The sequence below is a fragment of the Oryx dammah genome, unplaced genomic scaffold (assembly GCF_014754425.2).
Source record: "Oryx dammah isolate SB20612 unplaced genomic scaffold, SCBI_Odam_1.1 HiC_scaffold_28, whole genome shotgun sequence".
NCBI lineage: Eukaryota > Metazoa > Chordata > Mammalia > Artiodactyla > Bovidae > Oryx > Oryx dammah.
In genome coordinates this window covers 57,755,049-57,781,687 of record NW_024070212.1, presented here as the reverse complement: position 1 = coordinate 57,781,687, position 26,639 = coordinate 57,755,049, and the positions used below count along the sequence as shown (strand labels likewise).

Here is a 26,639-nt window from a genome sequence, read left to right as displayed (position 1 = left end):
GAGTTGGACACGACTCAGTGACTTCACTTTCCCTTTTCACTTTCATGCATTGGAGAAGGAAATGGCAACCCACTCCAGTGTTCTTGCCTGGAGAATCCCAGGGACGGGGGAGCCTGGTGGGCTGTCATCTATGGGGTCGCACAGAGTTGGACATGACTGAAGTGACTTAGCAGTAGCAGCAGGTAGCGCTAGTGGTAAAGAACCCACCTGCCAATGTGGGAGATACAGGAGACGTGGGTTCAATCCCTAGGTCGGGAAGATCCCTTGGAGGAGGAAATGACAACACACTCCAGTATTCTTGCCTGGAGAATCTCATGGACAGAGGAGCCTGGTGCGCTATGGTCCGTAAGGTTGTAAAGAGTTGGACACAACTGAAGTGACTTAGCACACGCTCATACCATGTGTTTAAAGATTTAAAGTTATGAATCAAGCTAAAATACAGAGATAGAAATATGTTCTATCTCTGTAACTTAACAGATAGTCCTTCACAACTATCTGGAAGGCCAGGACCAAATTTTAAATCCTCTGACTCCTTGCAGCATCAGGCCAGGACCTGGTAGCATGGGAAGAGCCAGCCCCCAACCCCTGGACCACCCTATCCTCTCTCTTGGACTCATGTGGGTAGATATTCCAGCTTGCATGTCAAGTTGCCTGACGGCAAACATCCCAGAGAATGGTCTATAAGGGGAAGCATGGGCTCCTGAAGTGTTCACTGCCTTGAAGTGCCTCTTCCAGTAGAGAGAAACATAGCTAGAAGATGGCCTGGAGGGGGCCCCTGGGCCATGGTGGGCATCCCTCTTGCCCAGATCTAAGGATAGCACTGTCCTCTTCATCCCATCATGGCCATGGTTCATGCCCTCCTTTCCAGCTTCCTGTAACAACCTCCCAATAGGTTTCCTTGTCTATGGCCCATCATCCCTTTAATCTATCACACACCTTTCAGAGCAGTCTTTCTAGAGTGCAAAGGTGGTAGCGTGGCACCTTGCTTAGACCCCTCGGTGGCTCCTAAGATTTTTTCAGGATAAAATATAGACTCTACAAAGACCACAAAGCCCTCCAGACCTGCTTCCCACCTCATCTCTAGGTACATGGAAGGGCTTTCACTCCTGCAGCTTCACACGTGGCAGACCTTCAGCAGTAAATGCCTGTTCCATGCTGCCTCCTATTGTCCATACCTACCCCTCTCTCACCCTTGACTATGAACCCAGAAAGCCTCTACTTGTCTCTTAAGGCTCAACTCAAATACCTCTCCTTCCAGAGAACCTGACAGGCACTTCCCATATACTTGAGTTAGGTGCCGTCTTCTGAATTTCCATAATATTCTGTTGTTTATTGAGTTGTTAACTTGCTTATTTTCTTCTCTCACTGAATGATGAACTCATTGAGGGTAGAGTTTATGGGACTCTATGTCTAATTTCGGAGAAGGCAATAGCACCCCACTCCAGTACTCTTGCCTGGAAAATCCCATGGACAGAGGAACCTGGTGGGCTGCAGTCCATGGGGTCGCTGGGAGGCGGACACGACTGAGCAACTTCACTTTCACTTCTCACTTTCATGCACTGGAGAAGGAAATGGCAACCCACTCCAGTGTTCTTGCCTGGAGAATCCCAGGGACGGGGGAGCCTGGTGGCTGTCTATGGGGTCACACAGAGTCGGACACGACTGAAGCAACTTAGCAGCAGCAGCAGCATGTCTAATTTATCCCTGATTTTCTCATGTGCTGATATTGACATAGTAACATTCAATAATATCAAATGGATGAAAGGATGCAATCTCTCTGCTTCTATCCTTCATTCTCTGGCTCTCCTGAAACATAGACCCTTGGGATAATTACCCCCTCCTTCAGGCCATTCTGGTGTCCTAAATATAATACTCAAATTGTAGCAGATTGAAGAGACGTAGAATCTTCAAGAAAACTAAAGAACTACAGCAGTGGCCTGTGTTTTCAGGTTGCACAGATTTTTCCACTTTTTTTCTCTTTTCTCACTTGCTATAACAAGCTTTTGAGCAACAACAGATGTCATTTTTCATGTGTCTTCCACTTTCTTATTTTAACTCTCAGCTCTTTCTCAGAGCTAACAGGAGACACAGAAAGTTCTCTCAGTCTTCAGAATGGCAAGTGACAAAACATACCTCAGGAAGCTGGCTCAGGGAGAGCACCTGGGTGTCATAGAGGGTCTTCTGGACTGAGGGAGAGTACTCGCCTTTGTCAGAGGGTCCAGCAAATTTCTCCAGGACAATGCTCCTGACAGCTTCCCTAGAACACAGAAAGGAAAACTGAGGGCTCCCGCAGGGTGGTCTTTGGGAATTCACTGTGAGACTAAGATGTGCAGACCTCTCTGCAACCCCCGCAAAACAATTTTATTGCTGGCTTTAGAGAGGATTATAGGGACTTCCCAGGTGGCGCTAGTGGTAAAGAACGCACCAGCCAATGCAAGAGACCTAAGAGATGCGGGTTCAATCCCTGGGTTGGGAAGATCCTCTGGAGGAGGGCATGGCAACCCACTCCAGTATTCTGACTTAGAGCATCCCATGGAGAGAGGAGCCAGATGGACTACAGTCCACAGGGGCGTGAAAAGTCAGACACGACAGAGTGACTTAGCACAGCACGGGAATATATTATAATGCCAAAAAGAAAAAAAAAAACAAACCTAACTTCTCATTTCCTTACACACACACACACACACACACACACACACCAGTCAACAGACATATTGAGCATAACCAGGCTATCTTCATAATCTGGCACCAGGACTCAATGGGCATTCCAGGGTAAATTTCCCTCCATGCTTGAAGAATTTATGAAGAAGACTTCCTCATATTCTAAACTTTGTTCTGCTTGGCTTGGCTGGTTGCTTGAATTGCTGCATTTTTCAGGGGTTTTACCATGCCAGGCTGTAGGCTGTGTTTTATGTGATTACTTCATTAAATTTTCTCAATGTACCTGAGGCAGTTCCTATTATTATTATCCCCAATTTGGAAGGAATATGAGCTTTACATATTCCACATAAAATTACATGATCCACTCTCAGTCCTTTTCCTCAGTGGGAGGCCCAACTGGTACCCTGACTATCTCAATTTCATACTCATTTCAACATAAATACATCAGACTGCTGCCCATGGGTAACACTTTTAAAAACGAGGGGAAAAAAAAAAGACTGAGGTGAGGTTCTCTTCAAGCGTTTCCAACCTAGCCTATAATAAAAGGAGCAGAGCAACACTCAGCCCGTGGGAGGAAGCTACTGGAGGCAGATTCTAGCTCATCACAGGGTAGAAGTTTCTAACAATTAGAACTTCGACAAAGGAATGAGATACCTGGTCAAAAGCAAGCTGGGAATTCAGAGGCCTAATCGCTGCTTGTCAAGGATGTTAAAATAAAAGTCATACCTTTACAGTGTTAAAGAACTTATCATTTAGAAAATGCTCTGTAACTGTCATCTCGTTTTGAGTTTGGCCTCTGGTGGCCAATTTGACTGGGACCAAGGGGTTTCCTAGGACATGGGACCTTCAGTGTTAAAATCAGGAAAGCCCTTGACAGACGGGGACGAGTTTGGTCAGCCTGGTTTAGCTCTCCCTGCATCTGCTATGAAGTGACAAGGCCACTATCCTCATTTGATCCAATGATTCTGGAAGTGTGGCCTCTGGTCCAGCAGCATGGCAACACCTGGGAGTTTGTTAGAAAATGCAGGTTCTCAGGCCCCATTCCAGGCCACAGAATCAGAACCTCTGGGGATGGGCTCAGTGAGCTACAGTGTCACAAACCCTCCAAGTGGTTCTGATACCCAATCATGTTTGTGTACTCCTGATTTAGTCAGTTAGGAAAGAGAGCACCAGAGAAATCAAGCAGTCCACTTAAGGCTATTATAGCTAAGAGCATCTAAGATTCAAGTGCGGGTTCACTAACTCAGAGTAAGACCAGTGTTCTTTCTGTTACCCATCAGAAGGGATTTCTTACAGTGGGGAGGCTGAACTAAATGGCCTCCAAGTTTCTCTTCCAGATTGAAGACTCCTAGGCCCTGGAGAAGAGAGTGGCCACTGCCTGCACCAGTGCCAGACCCTAGCACTTCTTCATACCAGGTGGCTTCAAAGTCCACGTCTCTGCCCTGGAGGTAGCGCCACTTGCAGTACACTTGGGTGGCAAAGCACCGGTCCTTCACCTCAGGGAGGGTGGTGAACTGGTCCTTGAGGAATCCTTCAAATCCAGACTGCGTTGTTTTCAAGACCTTGAGGTCTTTGATTCCAGAATGAATGACTGGAGGTCCTGTTTTAAGTCAAAAAATAAGAGGGGATGAAGTCATAAAGGAAACAGTGCCTACTTGCTGCCTAGCTCTGAGGATTCTGGGGTCAGTAAAACGTGGCACACCGTGTCTGTACAGAGAGCAACATCCCTCCCCGAGTGTTCTGTCTCTTGGTCCTCTCTGCAGACCGGGTGATGAAGATGGTGTGCCTTTCCCCCATCTGAATTCCACAACTCCCTGCCTTCTCATGCCCTAAGAGAACTGAAGGGCAGAGACTGAACCTCCATGCTGTGTTGAAGCCCACAGGAACCTTGTCTCAGCTACATGCACGTGTGTCTTCTAGGCCAAATTACCTTCCACATTTTGAGCTCCATCTCCCTCAGCAGGCAGTCATGCTGGAGAGTTCATAAACTCCTCAAAAGCAGCCCCTCTGTCCAGCACTGTGATGCCTTCAATTGGGGGTGGTTCTCATATGGGTTCTCTGTACTGCCGAATGGCTCCAGACCCCTCAGACCCCACCAGACCCCTCAGTTCCCTGTGTTTATGAACTGAGCAAAACCAGACAATTTTATGAATGGGTAGCAGCATGGGCCCGAATGAGCCTAAATGGAGACTGGGAAGATGAGACCAGTGATCCATAAGTTATAGATTGCATACGTGGACACCCATAAAGGTTTTTAGCTTTTGACTGGACTGAGAGGGGGCAAAGTTGGTTTGTGGGGACCTGGGGGAGAGAGGCCAGAGTTGAAAATATTGGAGGAAATGATATGTCTCTCTGGCAGTCCCTGACATCACTTCATGGGGTGCATTGGAAAGGTGGTGGGGAGAGAGGCAAAAATCTGAAAACCTTGTTTGCTTATGTGAGGTAGTCCTAGCTCAGGGCCCAGGTGACAGGCAGGGTCCTGAGTTAGTGAGGGGCAGAGTCTTTCTTTTTCCCTATGGAACGCACTGCAGCTCCAGCAATTTGGTGTAGCCTGAAGAGGACATGGCACCAGCTGACACACTGGGAAGCCCAGGACACAGTGTCTGTGGAGAGCAGCTTTCTTCCCAAGGAGCAGTGGTAACTGGCACCGCAGATGCTGGACAGAGCTGTGAGGCAGCAGCTGTCCTCAGTGGGTGCAGACTTTCCCCTGAGCCCCTGTGAGACAGCCCTCCCAGCTGGGAGAAGGTGGAAGAGTTGGGCTGGAGAGGTACAACAGTTTGATAATAAGAGAACTACAAGACCAGGGAAATTCAGGAATTAACATCATCGTGGCCTTATTTTGTATGTGCAGGCTGGTGAGGCCGGTATACTCAGGGAGCAGTTGAGTGCAAACTGCCAATAGCATAGTCAAAGCAGGATGACTAAGGTCAACCTATTTTCGATCTTGAAATTAGTCCTGACTAATATCTACCCCTTTTGACCTATAATCTTAAGTCAAAAGCTGGAGGTATGTCATCACGTATCACTATGTTGCACATGGCCCTGGTTGAAGAACAAGAACGTAATCCATGATCGTCAATTAAAATCCTAGACAGCTCTTAATAATCCAATGGTTTACATCATCCTATGTGATTTCAATTGCTGTGGTTAGCTTGGGAACTGTGGAATTTCACAAGTAGGTAAACAATGACTATATTTTTTATATTTTCCCAACCACATGTGTATACCTACCAGAGAGAGCAGGGGCCACGGTTAGTGGTAGATCTGCTGATTAAATATATGCTGCTTAAATAAGCATTCTGGCCAGAGTATTCTAGAATAATGTGGTAAGATAGAAAACGGTATTTAACATTCTGAAGTTCTCATTGGAAGCTTTATTTGAAGAAGGATCAAGAGAATACCTGGATTTAATACCTTAAGTTGGTTGGCTTTATCAGATTCTAAGTGTATAAAGACACAATTCTGCAAAATCAGCATTTCAAAATGCAGTGTAGAGCTCATCCAAGTGAGTCTAGTCTCAGACCCAAGAGAATTGCAGAAGCAATCAATAAATATCCGTTAAATGAATGAATGAATGAATGCACTGCCATTGATTCACCTTAACAACTTAGCCTTATAACTTAGTGTCTTTTTCTTCTAGACAGTTCTCCCCTATCAGTCTCTAGCATTTTCCTCCCTGATCTGACCCCTCCTCTCAGCTCTCAGACAGTATGGCAGGGGTAGAAGGGGCATCAATGCTGACTAAGAAGGTCCTGACTGCCAACATGGGTCCTAGTCACATGGCTAGGCACTAGCAGAGGTGGAGTTTGAACTCACCACCCCATTATGAGATTTCGTGCTTTTCTTATCCCCCTTTGCATCATCTCCCATCCTCAGAATGTTTCCTCCTTCTTTCAATTCTCTCTTTCCATTTCTGTAATAAAAGAAGACTTTCCAAGAGACAAGAAAGTTGCCACCACCATTCTACAATGTGCTTTGAGGGCTTCAGACAGAGCCCCTAGTTGAAAAATACCATCCCCATTGGTTTGAAATGAAGCATGACTTTTAGAAATGATCCCTATGTGCTTTGAAAATATTTTATCATTCAAAAATTTCCTATTGAAATACCAAGACCCCTTAAAGGAGTGACTCCTTAATATTTTATAAACTGGTATCATAATTTACTTCTAATAGTAATCCCCCCTAGGAAAAAAATCCTCTAGAAATGAGACTTCAATTTGCAATCAGGAGTGGGGTTAGAACAAGTGGTGGGAACCCTTGAAGGTGGATAAAGAGAAGGCAAGAGAAACCAAAGGCAAACTTTATCCATTTCCACTTTTCCTATATAGATGGCCTTGATCACCAGCATCTCTGTGAGCCAACCAGACTTGGACCCCGCAGCTGCATCAATCATAAAAGGATTTTCAGATTCTGTGTCCCATACAGCTGAGTCCACAGTCTTGGGACTCTGATCCTTTGAATCCAATTCCAGTGCTCTTCATGCTTCTCCTACCCTGTTTATGAGCAGTATTTCCCTGACAGAATTACTTAACCTCTCCCCATCTTGATTTTCTCATTTGCAGAAGATGATAATCATAACTGTTTCCTAGGGGTGATAGATGTCTAACATGGCACACATAAAGGATTCAGTAAAACGGCTGCCCCATTGGAAATGCTCTACAGAAGTTACTAAGGTGATTTTGCCCTAACTGACTTCAACCCCCTGTAAACAGTGCCCATGTTTCACAAAGGATCATTGGCTTCTGAAAACTCCTTCTGACGTGCCATTCCTATCCACCTCTGGCCCTAGGGTGATATTTGTTCATCTTTGGGGAGTGTCAGTTTGCTAGGCAACTTTGAAATGATCTACTTTCTCGTTAGAATCTGAAAATGGAGAAAGCAGTTGTATTTTCTAATATATTTTGGCTTCAGTTTCATGCAGTATAAAAACATCTTACATTCTCCAAGACGGTTCACTACTGCCATGGTTTAGGCAGAACACAAACTATCTACGCTGGTATGCTCATCATTCTATGAACAACAACAACAAAACTTATTCTCTTTGAATGTGAAAAATAAATTCTCTTGGCACACATCAGACACCCTCGATGAAATCTGGGAGCTTATTTTATCTTTTCTGCTGGCGGTGCCCCAGCTTACTGAACACTAGTAGGAACCTGAGCCTTTCAAATTCATGGGCCCATCAACTAAAAATATGATACTTCACACACTCTAAAAAAGATTCCAATTTAGAAGACAAGAAATAATTCAACCCCAAAGACTGTCCTTTTCTAGGTTACTTCCCATGAAACCACTTAATCAGCTCTTTTTTTGCCTTTCTGCCATGTTTATGGAGTAACACAAAAGGAAGATTTCCACATTTTCCTTTGCTAGAACATAATCTTTTCCAGCTTTTAGTGTCCTCCTACACACTTAACAGATTGTGGTTTATTTCTCAGAGAAGCATACATCCTACCCCTTCAGGTCTCTAAGGGAAAGAAACTCACTGCAAATTAATAGAAAATAAGCCCGATTCCTTACCTACGCATCAGGTGTCACAAAGCACAAAGCTTCACTGAGCCAAGAAAAAAAAAAAATCCTGTCATGAAAAGGATAATTGTTTCCACATTTAACACCTCCAAAAAGGACACAAATAGCTAAAAGGGGGCTATTTTAAAACTATATTAAATAGTTCTAGTAGAAAACCTCAAACCTATAAAGTGCTAGAACAAGTGAAGATCAATTAAATATCATTTGCCTCTGAGAGTCCATTTAGCTCATGGAAGGAAGGTGAAAGCTCTGTGCAATTCTGGATGAGGAGAGATGATGTCACCCCCATGGAAGGAAGTTAACTGGGCTTTTGTACAGCAAAGTGATCCTCAAGACAATTTTTAAAAGATATTGTGCTCGCCAAGAAATTTTCATTTGAAATAACTGATGAGTGCCTTAGTCTTGACATCAGAATGACACAAGCAAACTTCTTGGCAGTGGCCCTCTCTGTCTTGAGTCTCCTATTTTCCTCTCTCTTCTCTTCCATCTGTCCTGCTTGACACCTCTTAAATCTCTTCTTCCAGACTTCAGTTTCATCTCCCCACTTCCTTAAAACCATCTTCCTACCCCTGTTAGTCCCCATGTCAATAGATTTTTTTCACCACAAGAAGACAATATCTCTTATTTGAAATCGCTTCTTTATTTTTCATTCCTTGATTTGGTTATGCTTTAGTTGCATTTTTATAATTAGTGTCAGATTGGGAGAAATTTGATGCTTAAAGAATTATGTATTATAATTCAAATAGTGTGTGCGTGTGTGTGTGTGTGTGTGCGTGGGTGTGTGTGTGTGTGTGTGTGTGTGTGTGTGTGTTGGCAGGGTGTTCTGCTTATTTCAACTAGTTAGTGACTTAACCATCCTAGTGACTTCAAGGCTTGTCTAAGCTTGCAGTTCACAGAGACTCATGAGAGAGAGTTGGAAGATTGAGGTTCCATAGAATTCCTACACCACAGCCCGCGCCACACATATAGAGCCTCACTCTCCTCTCAGAGCTGAGGACGTCACAAACATAGCACCCACCCTCATCCCTTTGGGGAAAAAAATTTCTCTCTCTTCCAGATTCCCCCATGGAACTAGCAGACTCTGAAACAGCTGGAAGTACACTTCATGATGTCACTTTAAACGATACGGTAGGAAAAGATATAGTAGTGGGAGTTTTACAGCAATTCTCAGGGCCTAAAATGGGTTCCTCAGATTCAGTGGGCTTTCTCTAAATGTTTGTTCAATCAATAAAAATGAATCCAGTCCACTAGGAGAAACCCAGTTACATATCCTGCTGAGGAAAGTTGTAGGTTGAATGTGTGATTAAGTATATGTGTTCGAGAGCGCAGAATTCTCATGACTCTAGCCAGCCCCCCACCGAAAGTCTTATTTAGAGATTTGTAACAGTAGCCTTTGGGTTTCCCTGCTGGTGCAGTGACAAAGAATCTGCCTGTCATTGACATTGCCTGTCATTCTGCATTGCAGAAAACGTGAGTTCGATCCCTGGGTTGGGAAGATCCCTGGAGAAGGAAATGGCAACCCATTCCAGTATTCTTGCCTGGAAAATCCCATGGACAGAGAAGCCTGGCAGGCTATAGTCTACAAGGTCACAAAAGATTCAGACATGACTTAGCAACTAAATAACAAAAAACAGTAGCCTTCAGCATGTGAACTGGAGTTTCACATTATTATTATTATTTTCTTCAGTTAAGCCTATGTAAGGGCATTTCTTATGATAACGATTGTACACTGAATCACCTCATGATATCTGTGGTTTTAGCTCTTGGAAAATAAGCAAATTAAGAATTAAAACTTTGTTACCAAAAATCCAAAGAGGGACAGAGTACGAATATCATCTTCAAATAGACAACACAGGAAGATATGCACACTCAGGGATGTGTGCACACACATACGGCACACATCCAGGCAGCAGATGCCTCCTCCTTTCAGATCCCTGCCAGCCCCACATGCTATGGGTGGCGGGCAGGGTTTACTGGGCTCTAGACAGTCAGGCTGGAGCTCTGGGAACATCGCCACAGTGATCGCAACACCCTGAAGTTTTCTGCAGAAAGAAAAAGCTTTGGGCCTGATTCTGTTGATAAGTTTTCCCACCCTGCAGCAGCCAGGTAACTAGCATGCAAGCTGATGATAGCTCCTGGTAATTCCTGGAAGGAACAGGGTGTGAAGCCTGTCTTCTTTCCTTGATCAGCTGAGCCCTATATTTGGCCACTCCACTGCCACCTCCAGGGCTCTGCTAAATATTCTTGCAGAGGGAGGTCACCAATGTGTAATTGCCAAACTGCACAATCTCTTCAGTCTCCTTTCAAGCCAAGCTTTTTAACCTTCCTGCAGCAGAGGCCATGGGCAGCTTCTCTTCTTCCTGGGTCCTTGGCTAGACTGCATTTCCCAGCCTTCAGGTGTGGTTGTGTAGCTGGGTTCTCTTCGTTTGATGTGCTCCGTGCTACTTTCAGGCCTGGTGCTATGCTTGAGTGGTTTTGCCCCTCCGTTTTCTTCTCCAAGCTCTTCTCTTCCACTTGCCTGGTATGGGACCCACTTTCAAGGTGACCCAGAAAGGAAAGGATTAAAATGTCTAGTTGCATCAACCTGGGTTCCTGAATAAATTCCTGGAGCAGAGCACCCTCCCAACACACACACATACACAGTGAACTTGACTTTTACACATAGCAGTAAACTTTGCGTAGGAAGCCACTGCATATAAGCTTACTTGTTATGCATTCTGTTACCCCAGTAACTATCCCTCATTTCCTGAAATGTACTTTTCCTTTTGCTTCCATAATACCATTGTCTCCAAGTTTCCTCCTGTCTCTCTGACCATTCTTCTCTCTCAGTCTTTAAACTTTTAACTCTTAAACTGGGGAATTTTCCCCACGGCCCTTTCATCTTTCCTCTTCTCACTTTATGTGTTTTTCTGGATTAGTCCTTCTTCCCATGGCTTCACCAGCTATCAGTCTCCAGATCTTTTCCTTATTTCCAAACTCACCAGCTTCCTCTGGAAACTTCCTCATTACATGTATTATTCTTAGTCAACACCCCCAGGCTCCTGGCTTTAGGGTAACTAACCCCTCCTTCTCTCTAACCTTGCATCCCTATGCAACCTCACAGACCTATTAAGCACTCAAACATGCCTCACATAACGTCCCTGCCCAGCTTCTGCAGTCCCTCCATCTCTGCCTCTACTGCCTGAGGTCAGCCTATATCATTACTTCATCTCTGAAACAAGTCTCCAAACGTTTCCTTATGGCCTATTTCTTTAGCCAGTTCACCATAATCTTGGTCAGAATTACCCAAATGTACACATATATACACAAAGTCCTTCCCTGGATCTCTATAATCATTCAAAATAATAATAATAACATCTTTTTTTCAAGGAGTGCTTCTTATATGTTAGGGACTATACTAAATGCTTTCAATTAACATTTATTTCCTTTAATTATCTGGATAATTGCTGAGGGAGACATTGTTATCCTCATCTTACAAATTAAAAAACACTGAAATAGTGTATTTAATGGGCTAACAGTCACAAAGTTATTAAGTGGTGGTGGTTTAGTCACTAAGTCGTGTCTGACTTTTGTGACTGCCTGCTAGGTTCCTTTGTCCACGGGATTTCCCACGCAAGAATACTGGAGTGGGATGCCATTCCCTTCTCCAGGGGATCTTCACAACCCAGGGACTGAAACCAGGTCGCCTGCACTGCAGTCAGATTTATCATCTGAACCACCAGGGAAGCCCATTAAGTAGCGGAACTCAAGTTCAAAAACACTTCAGTTTTCATAGAATAAAAGTAGGAATTCTAGAAGGGAGAATAAAAGACAAAAGTAATAAATTCATTCGTATCCACAATAAGAAGTTAAGGGATACACAAAATATTTAGATTAGAAAATAATATCAAAAACAATAATCATGAGGGGAGGAGAATACAAATGCAAAGTATCTATCTATCTATATAGATAGATAGATTGCTGTGCAAAAACCTCATGGTAACCACAAAACAAAAATCTATAATAGATATTCACACAGAAAAAGAAAAAGTCATCAAATCACAAAAGAAGAGAACAAAAGAAGTAAGGGGAAGAAACACCTACAAAAACGAACCAAAACAATTGATAAAATGACAATAGGAACAAGCTACTGCTGCTATTGTTTAGTCGCTAAGTCATGTCTGACTCTTTGCGACCCCATGGACTGTAGCCCACCAGGCTCCTCTGTCTATGGGATATTCAGGCAAGAATACTGGAGTGGGTTGTCATTTCCTTCCCCAGGGATAGTCCTGACCCGGAGATCAAACCCGCATCTCCTGCTTGGCAGGTAAATTCTTTACCACTGAGCCACCTGGGAAACCAATGGGAACATATATACCAATAATTGCCTTAAACATAAATGGACTAAATGATCCAAGCAAAAGATATAGACTGCTGAATGGGTAAAGAAACAGCTTCCATATGTGCTGCCTACAAAAGACTCAGTTCAGATCTAGAGATATACATAGACTGAAAGCGAGGAGATTAGAAAAGGTATTTCATGAAAATGGAAATCAAAAGAAAGCTAGAGGAAATTCCTTGGTGGTCCAGTGGTTAAGAATCCTCCTGCCAGCATAGGGGATATGGGTTCGATCCCTGGTCTGGAAAGATGCCACATTCCTTAGTGGGAAAACTAAGCCCATGCACAACTACCAAGCCAGTGCTCTCGAGCCAGGGTGCCACAGCCACTGAAGCACATGTCCCTAGAGCCTGTGCCCTTAAGCAAGAGAAACTATCACAAACGAGAACTCACTCACTACACACACTAAATGAACTCACACACTAGAAGAGTGGCCCCTACTCACCACAACTAGAGAAAGCCTGTGCATAGCGATGAAGACCCAGCACAGTCAATAAATAAATAAAAATTTTAAAAGAGAAAGCTGGAGGAGCCATTCTTATATCAGACAAAATAGACTTTAAAATAAAGACTGTGAGAAGAGACAAGAATTTACAATGGAGAAAAGATAGTCTCTTCAATTTGGTGCTGGGAAAACAGGACAGCTATATGTAAAAGATTGAAGATAGAACATTCTCTAATACCAGATACAAAAAAATAATCTCAAAATGCATTAAAGATCTAAATATAAGACCAGATACTATAAAACTCCTAGAGGAAAACATTGGCAGAACACTGTTTGAAATAAACTGCAGGAAATTTTTTTTTATTCATCTCCTAGAGTAATACAAATAGAAAAATAAACAAATAGAGCCAAAGTAAACTTAAAAACTTTTGCATAGCAAATAAACCCATAAACAAAATGAATAGACAACCTATGGACTAGGAGATGTCAAGGGATTAATTTCCAAAATATGTAAATAACTCATACAGCTTAATATAAAAGAGGAAACAATGCAATCAGAAAATGGTCAGAAGACCTAAAGAGAAATTTCTCAGAAAAAGACATACAGACAGCCAATAGGCACATGAAAAGATGCACAATATTGCTAATTTGGGGCTTCCCTGGTGGCTCAGACAGTAAAGAATCTGCCTGCAAAGCAGGAGACCCGGTTTCAATCCCTGGGTTTCGAAGATCCCGTGGAGAAGAGAATGGCAACCCATTCCAGTATTTTTGCTTGGAGAATTCCATGGACAGAGGAGCCTGGCAGGCTACAATTCATGGGGCTGCACAGAGTTGGACATGACTGTGCATACACATATACATACATTGCTAATTTTAGAAAAATACAAAACTACAATGACGTATCACTCTCACAGATCAGAATGGCCATTACTTGAAGAGTCTACTGATAATAAATGCCAGAGAGACTGTGGAGAGAAAGGAATTAATCATATGATCCTGCTATCCCACTCCTGGGCATATATCCAAAGAAAATTCTAATTTGAAAAGATACAGGCATTCCAACATTTATAGCAGCACTGTTTACAATAGTCAAGACATGAAAGGGTTTCCCTGGTGGCTCAGTGGTTAAAAAAAAATTCTCCTGCCAGTGCAGAAGATTCAGATTCACTCTCTGGGTCAGGAAGATCCCCTGAGAAGGAAAAAGGAGACCTACGAATCCCGTGGACGGGGGAGCCTGGTGGGCTATAGTCCATGGGGTCACAAATGTGTTGGACACTACTTAGCGACCAAACAACAACAACAACAAAAATAGCAACAAGACATAGAAGCAACCTAAATGTCCATAGGCAGATGAATGGATAAAGAATATTTATTACTCACTCATAATAAAGAATGAAATCATGCCATTTGCAGCAACATGGATAAACCTAGAGATTATCATATTGAGTGAAGTAAATCAGACAAAGACAAATATATGATATCACTTACAAGTGGAATCTAAAAAAAAAGATACAAATGAATTTATTTACAAAGCATAAATAGACTCACAGACATAGAAACAGACCCTATGGTTACCAAAAGGAATAGCAGCTGTGGGAGGAAGATAAACTGGGAATTTGGGATTAATACATACACATTACTACATATAAAATAGATAAACAAGGACCTAATGTATAGCACAAGGAACTATATTTAATATCTTGAATTTAAATAATCTCTAATGGAAAAGAAGCTGAAAAAGAATATATATATACATATATGTATATGTGTGTGTATAACTGAATAATTTTGCTGTACATCTAAAACTAACACAACACTGTAAGTTAAACCATAATGTAAAAAATGGTTTACATTTTAAAAATTAAAATAGGAAAGCAATAAAGGAAGCAAAACATCTTAGTCTGCAAGAACTGTAGACTTAACTACCATGCAAAACCTTCCTCATTGCACCAGGGTTTTGTTTTGTTTTGTTTTGTTTTTGGCCATGCTGCTCAGCTTGCAGGATCTCAGCTCCTGAACCAGAGATCCAACCAAGGCCCTCAATGGTGAAAGTGTGGTGTCCTAACCACTTGACCACCAGGAATTCCTAGTTACACCAGTCTTGCTAGTACAGTAGATTAAGGCCCAAACCAACCTCTTCACATTTGGAGGATTTAAAAACTCACTATTCTCTCAACTTATCAACTAGTTATTCAGTCTTCTTTATATAATAATAATTTCATAACTATTAATCAAACACTGAGAAGGCCCTGGCTGTGCCTAGAATTTAATACAGATAGGGAAAACATTAAATGATTAAAATGTTAAATGACTAGGACTTTCTAAGGGAAGGCAGTATCCGGTAGAATTCAGAATAAGAAACACTTATATTTTAGTAATCTTTTAAAAGATATTTATGATGTTTATCAGATACCACCTTAAATTCTTAGTGAAGAGAGTTAGAAATGAAAGAAAGATAAAGTAAAAGAAATGAAATGAAAGAAACAAGTTGGAAAGAGAAGGAGAGGAGATGAAAGAAAAGAGAGATAAGAAAAGAAAAAATTCAGAGTCCTCACTTTCAATTTATAATGATCACTAAAATTTATTTTTTATTAGGATAGGGGCATTTCTACCATGGTGGCTTCACGGTTCTTAAAGTTCATCTAGTCCAACTCTTAACCAATTATTGAACTCTGTTCTGACAACCTCAACAAATCAATGGAAGACATACTTTGCTAAGTTTAGTCATCAGTACCAATAAGGTCTATATTATAATTATGTTCCACAGTTAATGTTTAGATTTATTATTAAACAGAAATAAATATATAATTGTCACTGCTATTTTAAATGAAGCTTATTTTATTGTAATTATAATAATATCAATGGTTTTATTATTAGGACAAAATAAGGAAACATGATTGTTATTTTCTAGGTATTTCCTATAAAGTTATTATAATCATAGTTTGGTATAGTATAAAAAGCACTGGTCAGAAATTTCAGAGATTTGAGACTTTTGTCAGCCTGAGTCTTTTTTTCCTCTCACCTCAAGATCATGCAATAAAAATGATTGACCTCACTCAACCCCCAGATTTGTTGCAAAGGGTATTATTTCATCTTTATACTTTTAAGATAAAAAGCAGATAGTTCTTTAATGTAATCCAAGGTCACAACTTTCATTCCCATCTCAGATTTTAAACAGTTCAAAATTCTCTACAGTTCTCCTTGGTGCTGATAAACAGAGTTGTTTAGAAGAAAAAAAAACTAAAATTGCTATTACAGAATCAAACATGAAAAACATTTTCTCACCATTCCTCAACTGTTCAACCTCACAGAAGTGCGTTCCAGTGGGAGTATGAATAAATGCATGGACATGCTTAACTCCATTCTGAAAATTAGAAAAAAAAAGATTGTTTCCAATAAAATTTCAGCATATATCATAAAGCCAATGTCTTTAATTAAACTGAGAACACAAATAAGTGAGGCAACCTTTTCAAAACGCTTCCAAGGGACTTCTTCCACGTAGACTTGAACTCGAATGACATGGTTAAAAGAAGAAAGGAAATGCTCACAGATATTCATAGCAAAAGTTTCTATGCTTTTGATCTATAAAGAGAAACAAATGTGAATGAGCAGCAATACCTGCCCCAATTGAAAGTCATTTTTAAATATCCATGGGACTCTCTGTCTTGATCAAGTGTTTTTTTAGAATCAGAGAAACGAAGACTTAGAAAGAATCTTAGAGATGAATTTATCTTTTTATCCCAATTTTTCACATGGGCCCCTAAGTGTAGTTAATGGATCACCATCACCAGGTGAGACTACCCTGGTTTTAAAAGAATACTGTGTGCTGGAGAGGATGTGTCTGTCCATCAGTGGATGAGCAAAAAGGAATTGAATATTCAGATTCTCCTCAAGATGAGCTCAGTCATCACCCATGCCAGCAAAAGTATTGCAGGATACTCCAAAACACTCTGCTCTCTTTGTGAGGCTGGCAAACAGACCTTTCAGTTTCCCCAGGAAAAATGTTAAGGAGGGGTCACTTCAGCTTTCTTTCCTTGCAAACATGCCTTCTATAGACCATCTCCAACTCTCTACCCCCATAAAGCAGCTCCCTACTTCCACCCAAATTCTTCATATTAATCTCTATTTTATGGTACTAGTTCAGTCTACAGATTATTTATGGTTTTGAGTATAATTAAGGTAGGATCCCAGGGATGGGGGAGCCTGGTGGGCTGCCGTCTATGGGGTCGCACAGAGTCGGACACGACTAAAGTGACTTAGCAGCAGCAGCAGCAAGGTAGACTATACAGGTTTCCAGAATAGTTTTGTTTTGTATCTGAGGTTTATAAGCATCCTATTGCACTCTCAAAAGTATCTTGGTTTGGATAAGAAATTACGGTCGCTATGTACAATGAATGAATTTAATTTTTTTTTTTTAACATCCAGGTCCATTCCTTCACTTTTCTATATCTCTCACATAGTACAGGAAATATAAGAATTTGTGGTACCCAATCATCTTCTTAAACAAAGTACTAGAAGCTTATTTTCAATTTATTTTTAAAGAAAGCAATGTCTTTTTCCAGATCACTGTCTAAGCTTGCTGGGCCATTCTGATTAGCAAGAGAAAGGTTCAGGGTGGAGACAGGCCTTGCAGAAATAATCTCTCAATTAGTTTGTTCATTTCATGCATTATAGGTGTAGATTTCATGCAAAATCATGGAAAAAGAAACTTTATAGTCTACATTTCTTGTCTTTTTAAACTTCTTAGTAAATAAAAAATCATCCTGAATTGCCTAGAAATCTGGTGGTCACCCAGCACAATTTCACTCACACTTTTTAGAGAAATCTGAGGTAAAGTGCTAAAAAAAAAAACAGATTCTATTAGTTCTAAGACCCTTTTGAAAAGTACAGTTACCATCAAATACGGACACTAAGTGGTCATAGAGTTGAGAAAATTAGGAAGGCATTAGAAGTTGGACAAATAGATTTCAAACTATATCTTATACTGAATTTTCTTCTTTAGTAATACCAAGAAGAGAAACGGTACTTTCTTCTATAAACACACACACCATTCTTAAAGAAAAAAAAAAAAAAAAAAACAATAGGACTCAAATAAATGCATGGCAACAATGGGTAAAATTCTAATCTGAAATTGTCTCAGGGCCTCAATTTGCCAATGATCCTAAATAAGTGATAACATGTAAATTTGTCAAATAGGATTCTCTGCCTTCTACAAGATGTTGTACTGAGTTGAAAACCAAGGAAATAGAACAAAGAGGGAACAAAAAAAAAGAAAAGCAAATAAAGTGGTGAGTTTTTAAAAAAGTGAAATTTTCTGTAAAGCTAAGAATTTTAGAATAGAAAAGGGATCTTTTTTTCAATGGCTTAAATGTAAAAATAAAGTTAAAACATACAGGGAACTTGAAATAAGCAAGTACTGTCCTCACACTATAGTACAGTGAATTCTCCATCCAGATAGGCAGCATCTAAGAAGAAGAATGACACATACGCCTTTGAACTTGGCCAGGACGTGAACTGTGTTCTTGATGGTGTCTGTCGGGATGATGTCTGAATTGTCTCCATGCAGGTACTCTCTTTTGGAGTTCAGAGTAAGTTGCACTGAAGTTGCCACTTCCTTAATGCTGTGATATTTTCCATCTCGCTGAATATGAAGAACTTTTACCATATCCTTACCATAACCAGTTCGGACAAACTCCACTTCATCATTCTGCAATGAAAATAATCATCTTATTGAAGAAGGCTAGATGAAAACCAGAAGTCAACTGCAATTTTATTTTTTTTAATTGGAGGATAATTGCTTTACAATATTGTGTTGGTCTCTGCCATACATCATCATGAATCAGCTATAGGTAAAAATATGTCCCCTCCCTCTTGAATGCAATTTCTTTTAGCCTTAATTTTATCATATAATTGCAAACGGTAAGAGTCAAATTATTCATGAAACCAAAATCATGCCTTATCTTTGAAGAATGAGAACTTGTATGGAGAAAACAGAATTGCAAGACATAGACCAAAATATATCAGGTTGGCCTCAAGAGAGACAGGTAGATGACTTTCTTGATAATACTAACCAATGATAATAAAACAGTACCTTATAAGGCTATTTACTCTGTCTTAATTAATCTCTACTAACTTAATCCTTGTATCAGCTCCATGAAGTAATATTATTTCCATTTTGCAGAGAGAAAAACTGAGGTTCAAAGAATTTAAGTGACTTGCCCTATTTAGTAAAGGATAGAGCCAAGAATTCACCCTCAGGGCTGTTGACTCCAAATTGTGACTGAAGCGACTTAGCTGTAGCAGCAGCAACCACTGTATAAAATGCCTTCCTCTATAAAAGTGTTTTGACAATGTTAACTGGAAATAATCATACCCCTCTTTTTATAGAGAGTAGTATTCTGGAGAAACAGCCCTATGATCAATAAAAACAACTGGAAAATTGCTTCTTCTACTTGCTACCAGGAAGAAGAGCAATTAGTGACAGGGTCTTGATGACCTTCAGCAGCACAGAGCCAGGGCCATCTGGCTGTAGGGAGAGCTATGCTTTTAGAGAAGAGACACTTAATAAAAGCCAGTGATTGATTCATTAGTATCCCTGTCTGAAGCTGGAGCCCTCGGTGGTGATTACGCCCGTCTCCATTGCTAGGCCCTTTAAGACTTGTGCCTGGGCTTTCTTGGTATTTGAGAAAAGAGGCAGGAGGGAGCAGAGGGACAGAAAAACTTATTTTATTTAGCATGAAAATTGTCATAGAAACGGTAATAAGAAAAGGTGACAAAAATAAAAGTAAATCAAAAACAACATGCAGTGAGAATCTGGGGAGGTCACAAAGAAGAAACCTCACCTGCTAATCACACATATGTGATATGCTCAGACAGGTCAGGAACTGCCTAAACACCTACCTGTATGTAAAAAATCACCACACCTCCTAGGAGGAATTTTAAAACACTAAAATTAGAAATTATTGTCATATCCTTTATCAAATTGAGGTAGAGGAAGCTGTCTTAAATCTTGGAGACAGAGCCTAGTAGGGCTTGCTGCTATTGTTACTGCACATACCCTGAGGGTCTGAGGTGTTTGCATTCGGTGCTTCCCCTGTAGGAGTGACATGCAGAAGGGACACTCTTAGAGAGTCTCCTCAGAAGCCTCTGACCCAATCTTTGGGGGACTCATCTTCAAGAAAAACTGAAGAGGAGATTTAAAGGATCCTAGTAAGAACTCTAATGCTGACCAGGAAAGAGGCACAGTTGTGTGATTGTAGTGGCTTTGAAATCAGATCAGGTCCAAATTCTGCCCTGCCATTTATAGCTTTGTGGCTGTGACAAATAATTTGATGTCTGTAAGCCCCAGTTTCCCCCCTGCTTTGTGAAAATGGAGGTAACTACCTCAACAAGTGCTGGTGCATGTGAAGGGCTGGGCTCCATCCCTGGTACCCACTGATGCAGTGAGGTCCCCCCGTAGCAAGAGAGGCCATGTCAGGTCTGGCTGTGGGTGCAGCGGCAGCAGAGACAGCAGAAGGAACCCTGAGCAAGGGCACTAGTTTCTGGAGCGGAGAGCCCTGCTGGTAGCAGCAGAAGGAAGACTCTGCTCTTTCTAGAACCACTAGAACCCGGAGGAGGGAGGCGCTTGGCTGGCCTGGGGTCCCTGGGTGATATGGGCTTGGATCCAGGACCCAAGGTCTCTGAGACCTTCCAGCAACCTCGGCACACAGCAAGACTCCATAAATTTTACTCCTCAGTCCCATTCCCTGCCACTAAGTACCTATGCTGGTTAGTCCATTGAAAGCAAGTTCAGTTCAGTTCAGTCGCTCAGTCATATCTGACTCTTTGTGAACTCATGAATCGTAGCATGCCAGGCCTCCCTGTCCATCACCAACTCCCAGAGTCTACCCAAACCCATGTCCATCAAGTCGGTGATGCCATCCAGCCATCTCATCCTCTGTCGTCCCCTTCTCCTCCTGCCCCCAATCCCTCCCAGCATCAGGGTCTTTTCCAATGAGTGAACTCTTCTCATGAGGTGGCCATAAAGTATTGGAGCTTCAGTTTCAACATCAGTCCTTCCAATGAACACCCAGGACTGATCTCCTTTAGAATGGACTGGTTGGATCTCCTTGCAGTCCAAGGGACTCTCAAGAGTCTTCTCCAACACCACAGTTCAAAAGCATCAATTCTTCTGTGCTCAGCTTTCTTCACAGTCCAACTCTCATATCCATACATGACCACTGGAAAAACCATAGCCTTGACTAGACGGACCTTTGTTGGCAAATATGCTTGAATATGCTTGAATATGCTATCTAGGTTGGTCATAACTTTCCTTCCAAGGAGTAAGCGTCTTTAATTTCATGGCTGCAATCCATCTGCAGTCATTTTGGAGCCCCCCAAAATAAAGTCTGACACTGTTTTCCACTGTTTGCCCATCTATTTCCCATGAAGTGATGGGACCAGATGCTATGATCTTAGTTTTCTAAATGTTGAACTTTAAGCCAACTTTTTCACTCTCCTCTTTCACTTTCATCAAGAGGCTTTTTACTTCCTCTTCACTTTCTGCCAGAAGGGTGGTGTCATCTGTATATCTGAGGTTATTGATATTTCTCCCTGCAATCTTGATTCCAGCTTGTGCTTCTTCCAGCCCAGCGTTTCTCATGATGTACTCTGCATAGAAGTTAAATAAGCAGGGTGACAATATACAGCCTTGACATACTCCTTATCCTATTTGGAACCAGTCTGTTGTTCCATGTCCAGTTCTAAATGTTGCTTCCTGATCTGCATACAGATTTCTCAAGAGGCAGGTCAGCTGATCTGGTATTCCCATTTCTTTCAGAATTTTCCACAGTTTATTGTGATCCACACAGTCAAAGGCTTTGGCATAGTCAATAAAGCAGAAATAGATGTTTTTCTGGAACTCTCGCTTTTTCAATGATCCAGTGGATGTTGGCAATTTGATCTCTGGTTCTTCTGCCTTTTCTAAAACCAGCTTGAACATCTGGAAGTTCACGGTTCATGTATTGCTGAAGCCTGGCTTGGAGAATTTTGAGCTTTACTTTACTAACATGTGCTGCTGCTGCTGCTGCTGCTAGGTCACTTCAGTCGTGTCCAACTTACTAGTGTGTGAGATGAGGGAATTGGGCGGTAGTTTGAGCATTCTTTGGCATTGCCTTTCTTTGGGATTGGAATGAAAACTGACCTTTTCCAGTCCTGTGGCCACTGCTGAGTTTTCCAAATTTACTGGCATATTGAGTACAGGACTTTCACAGCATCATCTTTCAGGATTTGAAATAGCTCAACTGGAATTCCATCACCTCCACTAGCTTTGTTTGTAGTGATGCTTCCTAAGTGCCACTTGACTTCACATTCCAGGATGTCTGGCTCTAGATGAGTGATCACACCATGGTGATTATCTGGGTCGTGAAGATAAACGAGCCAAGATTATCGAACCCATCTTTGCAAGAAATGTTCCCTTTGGTATCTCTAATTTTCTTGAAGAGATCTCTAGTCTTTCCTACTCTATTGTTTAACATCCTCTATTTTTTTGCATTGATCATTGAGGAAGGCTTTCTTATCTCTCCTTGCTATTCTTTGGAACTCTGCATTCAGATGCTTATATCTTTCCTTTTCTCCTTTGCTTTTTGCTTCTCTTCTTTTCACAGCTATTTGTAAGACCTCCTCAGACAGCCATTTTGCTTTTTTGCATTTGTTTTTCTTGGGGATGGTCTTGATCCCTGTCTCCTGTACAATGTCACGAACTTCTGTCCATAGTTCATCAGGCACCCTGTCTATCAGATCTAGTCCCTTAAATCTATTTCTCACTTCCACTGTATAATCATAAGGGATTTGATTTAGGTCATACCTGAATGGTCTAGTGGTTTTCCCTACTTTCTTCAATTTAAGTCTGAATTTGACAATAAGGAGTTCATGATCTGAGCCACAGTCAGCTCCCAGTCTTGTTTTTGCTGACTGTATAGAGTTTCTCCATCTTTGGCTGCAAAGAATATAATCAATCTGATTTCAATGTTGACCATCTGTTGATGTCCATATGTAGAGTCTTCTGTTGTGTTTTCAGAAGAGGGTGTTTGCTATGACCAGTGCGTTCCCTTGTCAAAACTCTATTAGCTTTTGCCCAGAAAGCAAGTAGTTACCATAACATACCAAGAAAGATAGAATGGAAGCTACCCTTCATGTCCCCACTCCTGCTCACCAATCCAACTTTGTATTCCACCACATTCTACTTCAAACTGCACTTTGGCTATCCTGAGCTAACTGTGGTCACCCTGGCTCTGCATACTTTCTGCTCTGCCAGTAGGCCTTTGAATCTACTGTTACTTCTTTCTTGAACATTTTTCTCTTCCTCGCTATCTGACTACCAATCTCTTCACCTGACTAACTTCTGACTCAGCTTCTTTAAATCTTAGATGTCACTTCCACTAGGTAATCTGCCACGCCCTTCAAGTCTGAAGTAGGTGCCCCTTCTGTGTGATCTCAAAATGCTCTGTTATTGCCTTATCAGAGACTTTATCAAGTAGAACTATAACTGCCTCTTCATGTGTGTGATTTGTTCAAAAACAGTAAGCCATGAAAGCAGAAACAATTTCCATCTTGGTCGCCATAGCAACCCCCGTGCTCAGCAGAGTGCTTGGAACATAAATAGGTGCCTAATAAATGTATCTTGAATGACTGACTGCCGCCCCATCACCTGCACCTCTTGTGTAGTGACACAGACTCACTCGTTCATGAAAATGCCCCTAAGATTTCAATACAGGAAGAGCTGCTTCAGCTCAGAACCCCCATCAGGAAGTTCCTCTTCCTAGAAAAGAGGGGAAGGCAACTTCTGCTGTCTGATCACGATAGCACGGAGATCACAGGAACAGCTGGCCGGAGAATAAGGTCAGGAAGGGCCGAGTTGAGGGTAGACAGAGTCAGTGACACAGCACAAAGTGTTCACAATGCTAACAAGACAGAGCGCTCCAGCACCACACAGCCACCCGGGGTTCGTGGGTGACACATGCGGGAGAGGTCAGCAACCTTAGAAAGCCCCTGCCTAGGCCTTGGCGCTCCAGCAAAGGCTGAGTAATTATGTTTACTGAGCAAATGAGTCAGAATAAAGAGGACATGACCATCTGAGGCTGGAGCAAGAAGGAACAAGAAAAGTGTGGGACACTCAAGAGTCCCTCCGCGGGACCTGACTGAACACATAATGGCCCAGGCCAGACTGAGGTTGTCCTCAGAGAAGCCTCCCCAGTTCTGTAGTCTGAGGACCAGAAGTAGGTGCCAGAAGCCTACTGTGTACACTGCACGGTGTGGGGCAGAGATCCACATCCAAGATAACCGGATAGGAAAATACCAAGGCTGCTCTCATCTGCAGGGTGGGTGGGGAGCTGAGAGGATGGAATCAGATGGGCCAAGTGTGAGTCACTGTTCTGCCACCTATTAACTCTCTGAATGGAGGCAAATTTCTTCATTTGTAAAATCAACAATGCTAGAGCCAACTTATCAGGATTGCTGTGAGGATTATATGACCGAAATAAACAAAAAACACTTAGAAAAGCACCTGGCAAATAATAAATGTTCAACAAACATTAGCTATGATTACCATTAATAAACAATAATTGTATGTCATATTTTGCATCAAAGGGTTCTTCCAGTTACCATTAGAGAGAAATACTCAGGCTGCACGTCAGTCCAGAACTAGAGTGGCTAAACTCAAAGACTGCTTTTATGATCCAGCCTACTTCTGCCTTTATACTTTGTCCTTCCTCAGGCTTATGTGGCTTGGGGGAACAAAGTTATAAAAGAAAACTTAATTTCCTAGAGCAGTACTCTCGACAAAATACCAGTAGGAGTAAATCTATACTTGGCACTGCACGAGAAAAGTTCCCTTTTCTTAGACAAGTCTTGAAATATAAAGGAATAGAGAATCATTGATTTTCTCTAAGTAATGTTGGAGAGAACTCTCAGAGATTTTAAATGACTCGTGCATTTTCACTTCTGCAGTGAGATCCTGAGTGTTCTGTTTTTCCCAGATCACACTGAAAGTGATGTAGGTTGTCACTACAGGTTTAGGATTTGCTAGCCTGGAGTCTGTTAAGGTCTATAAGGTCTAGTGGATGGATATGAGGTCGAAAATATTAGGAAAGACAAGGGAAAGCTTTTATAAATTCAAATTTTAGAATGACTAGAATTTTCTCTCAAGTATTAAAAGGGCTCTTGTAAGCACATCTCTACCCACCATAATAGAGGAAAATACAGAAGTGCAAGCTATTTTGGACTCATCACTCATGTATAAATACCAATTCAGTTGCAGTGTGCAGTGATAGATGGAAGAACTCGGCCAGGAGACATGCCTCCCTCCTTGTCTTTGGAATGTGTTAGAGAAGTCCTTCCAATTCTCTGCCTAGGTTCTTCCTTTGCCTGGGTATTTTCTTGGGCATTTGTGAACAAGAAGACTTCCAAGAAAAATGCTGAACTAATATGAGAAAAAAAGAGCATTCATATGAACCATCTTAATATCATGTTGGTGGATCTTAATAATATATAATGATAAAAACAATAATGATAAACAATAACCTTAGAGGCAACTGGTTTTTTTTTTTTTTTTGGCTGCTTAGGATCTACTAAATGTCAGATGGAAAAATATTGATATCTCGTAGAAAATGTCATGTTGCTTTAGGTTGTAGAGTGGCTCATTTTTATTATCAAAGGGGGATATGCCTCAAGTTATGTTCAAAGTGTTTTGACTAACACTAAGGGATTTGTCAAGCAAAGGTTTCAAGAACAATGTAAAAATTCATAAGCATAATTATTGTAGAAAAGGCGACCTGTCACCTAATGAAGACTCCATTTATAGGTGCTCAGTTATTTCATACTTCTGCCTGTTACAAAGGAAGAGAGACTCATTACTAAATGCAAAAGGAAATGCTAATTTTCTTCTTGCCAGCCTCTCCGAGGTAGCAACATCCTTAGCTGAAACAGGCCTCTGAAGCCTCTAGAATTAGGGGCAAGAAATCTCACAACAAAGAATTGATGGAGGGTCTTCCCTGGTGGTCCAGTGGTTAAGACTCTGTTCTCCCAAAGCAGGGGGGCCGGGTTCATTCCTGGTCAGGGAACTAGAGCCTACATGCTGCAAATACCACAGCTATGACCCAACACAGTCTATAAATAAATAAATATATATATTTTTTAGACTTTGTAAAAAAATTTTTTTTAATTGATGGAGACTTCCAAACATGCAGTTGGAAGGAAATTCTGCTGAAATGCCTACACTGAAAGATTTCTTTCCTAATGTGTAAGACTTACAAGTGAAAATAAGAGTAGCAACCATTTAGTGAGGGTTTGATGCATGTTGGGAAATTTGCATGTATGATTTCCTCTAACCCTTTACCAGAACACTGTGAAGCAGATATCCTTATCCAAGTTTCACAAAGGAAGACTTTAAGGTTAAGTACTTGTCAAAGTCACACAGTCATTGGGTGACAGAGGCAGGAGGAAAACCCAGCCCATTTGCCCTAAAATGACACGTTCTATCTCACTACATCAAAGTCCCTACTCATTAGGGAGAGACAGGAAGTACTCTGATCCCAACAGAAGGAGGGAAGTGGACATGCTACTGTAGAAACTTGCGCTTCTATACATTTA

General features: G+C 41.4%; 1 protein-coding gene across 1 annotated transcript in view; it reads right to left on the bottom strand.

Annotated features, from left to right (window-relative positions):
• Positions 1 to 26,639, bottom strand: part of LOC120856945 (uricase) — a 33,886-nt gene that overhangs the window by 3,415 nt on the left and 3,832 nt on the right. Inside the window, exons 2-6 of the mRNA XM_040232445.1 lie at positions 18,502 to 18,720; positions 16,479 to 16,595; positions 16,299 to 16,377; positions 4,075 to 4,261; positions 2,134 to 2,257 (exon numbers count right to left, since the gene is read on the bottom strand). Of these exons, the coding sequence (XP_040088379.1) occupies positions 2,134 to 2,257; positions 4,075 to 4,261; positions 16,299 to 16,377; positions 16,479 to 16,595; positions 18,502 to 18,720 (726 nt within the window). The remainder of the gene's footprint in view (positions 1 to 2,133; positions 2,258 to 4,074; positions 4,262 to 16,298; positions 16,378 to 16,478; positions 16,596 to 18,501; positions 18,721 to 26,639) is intronic.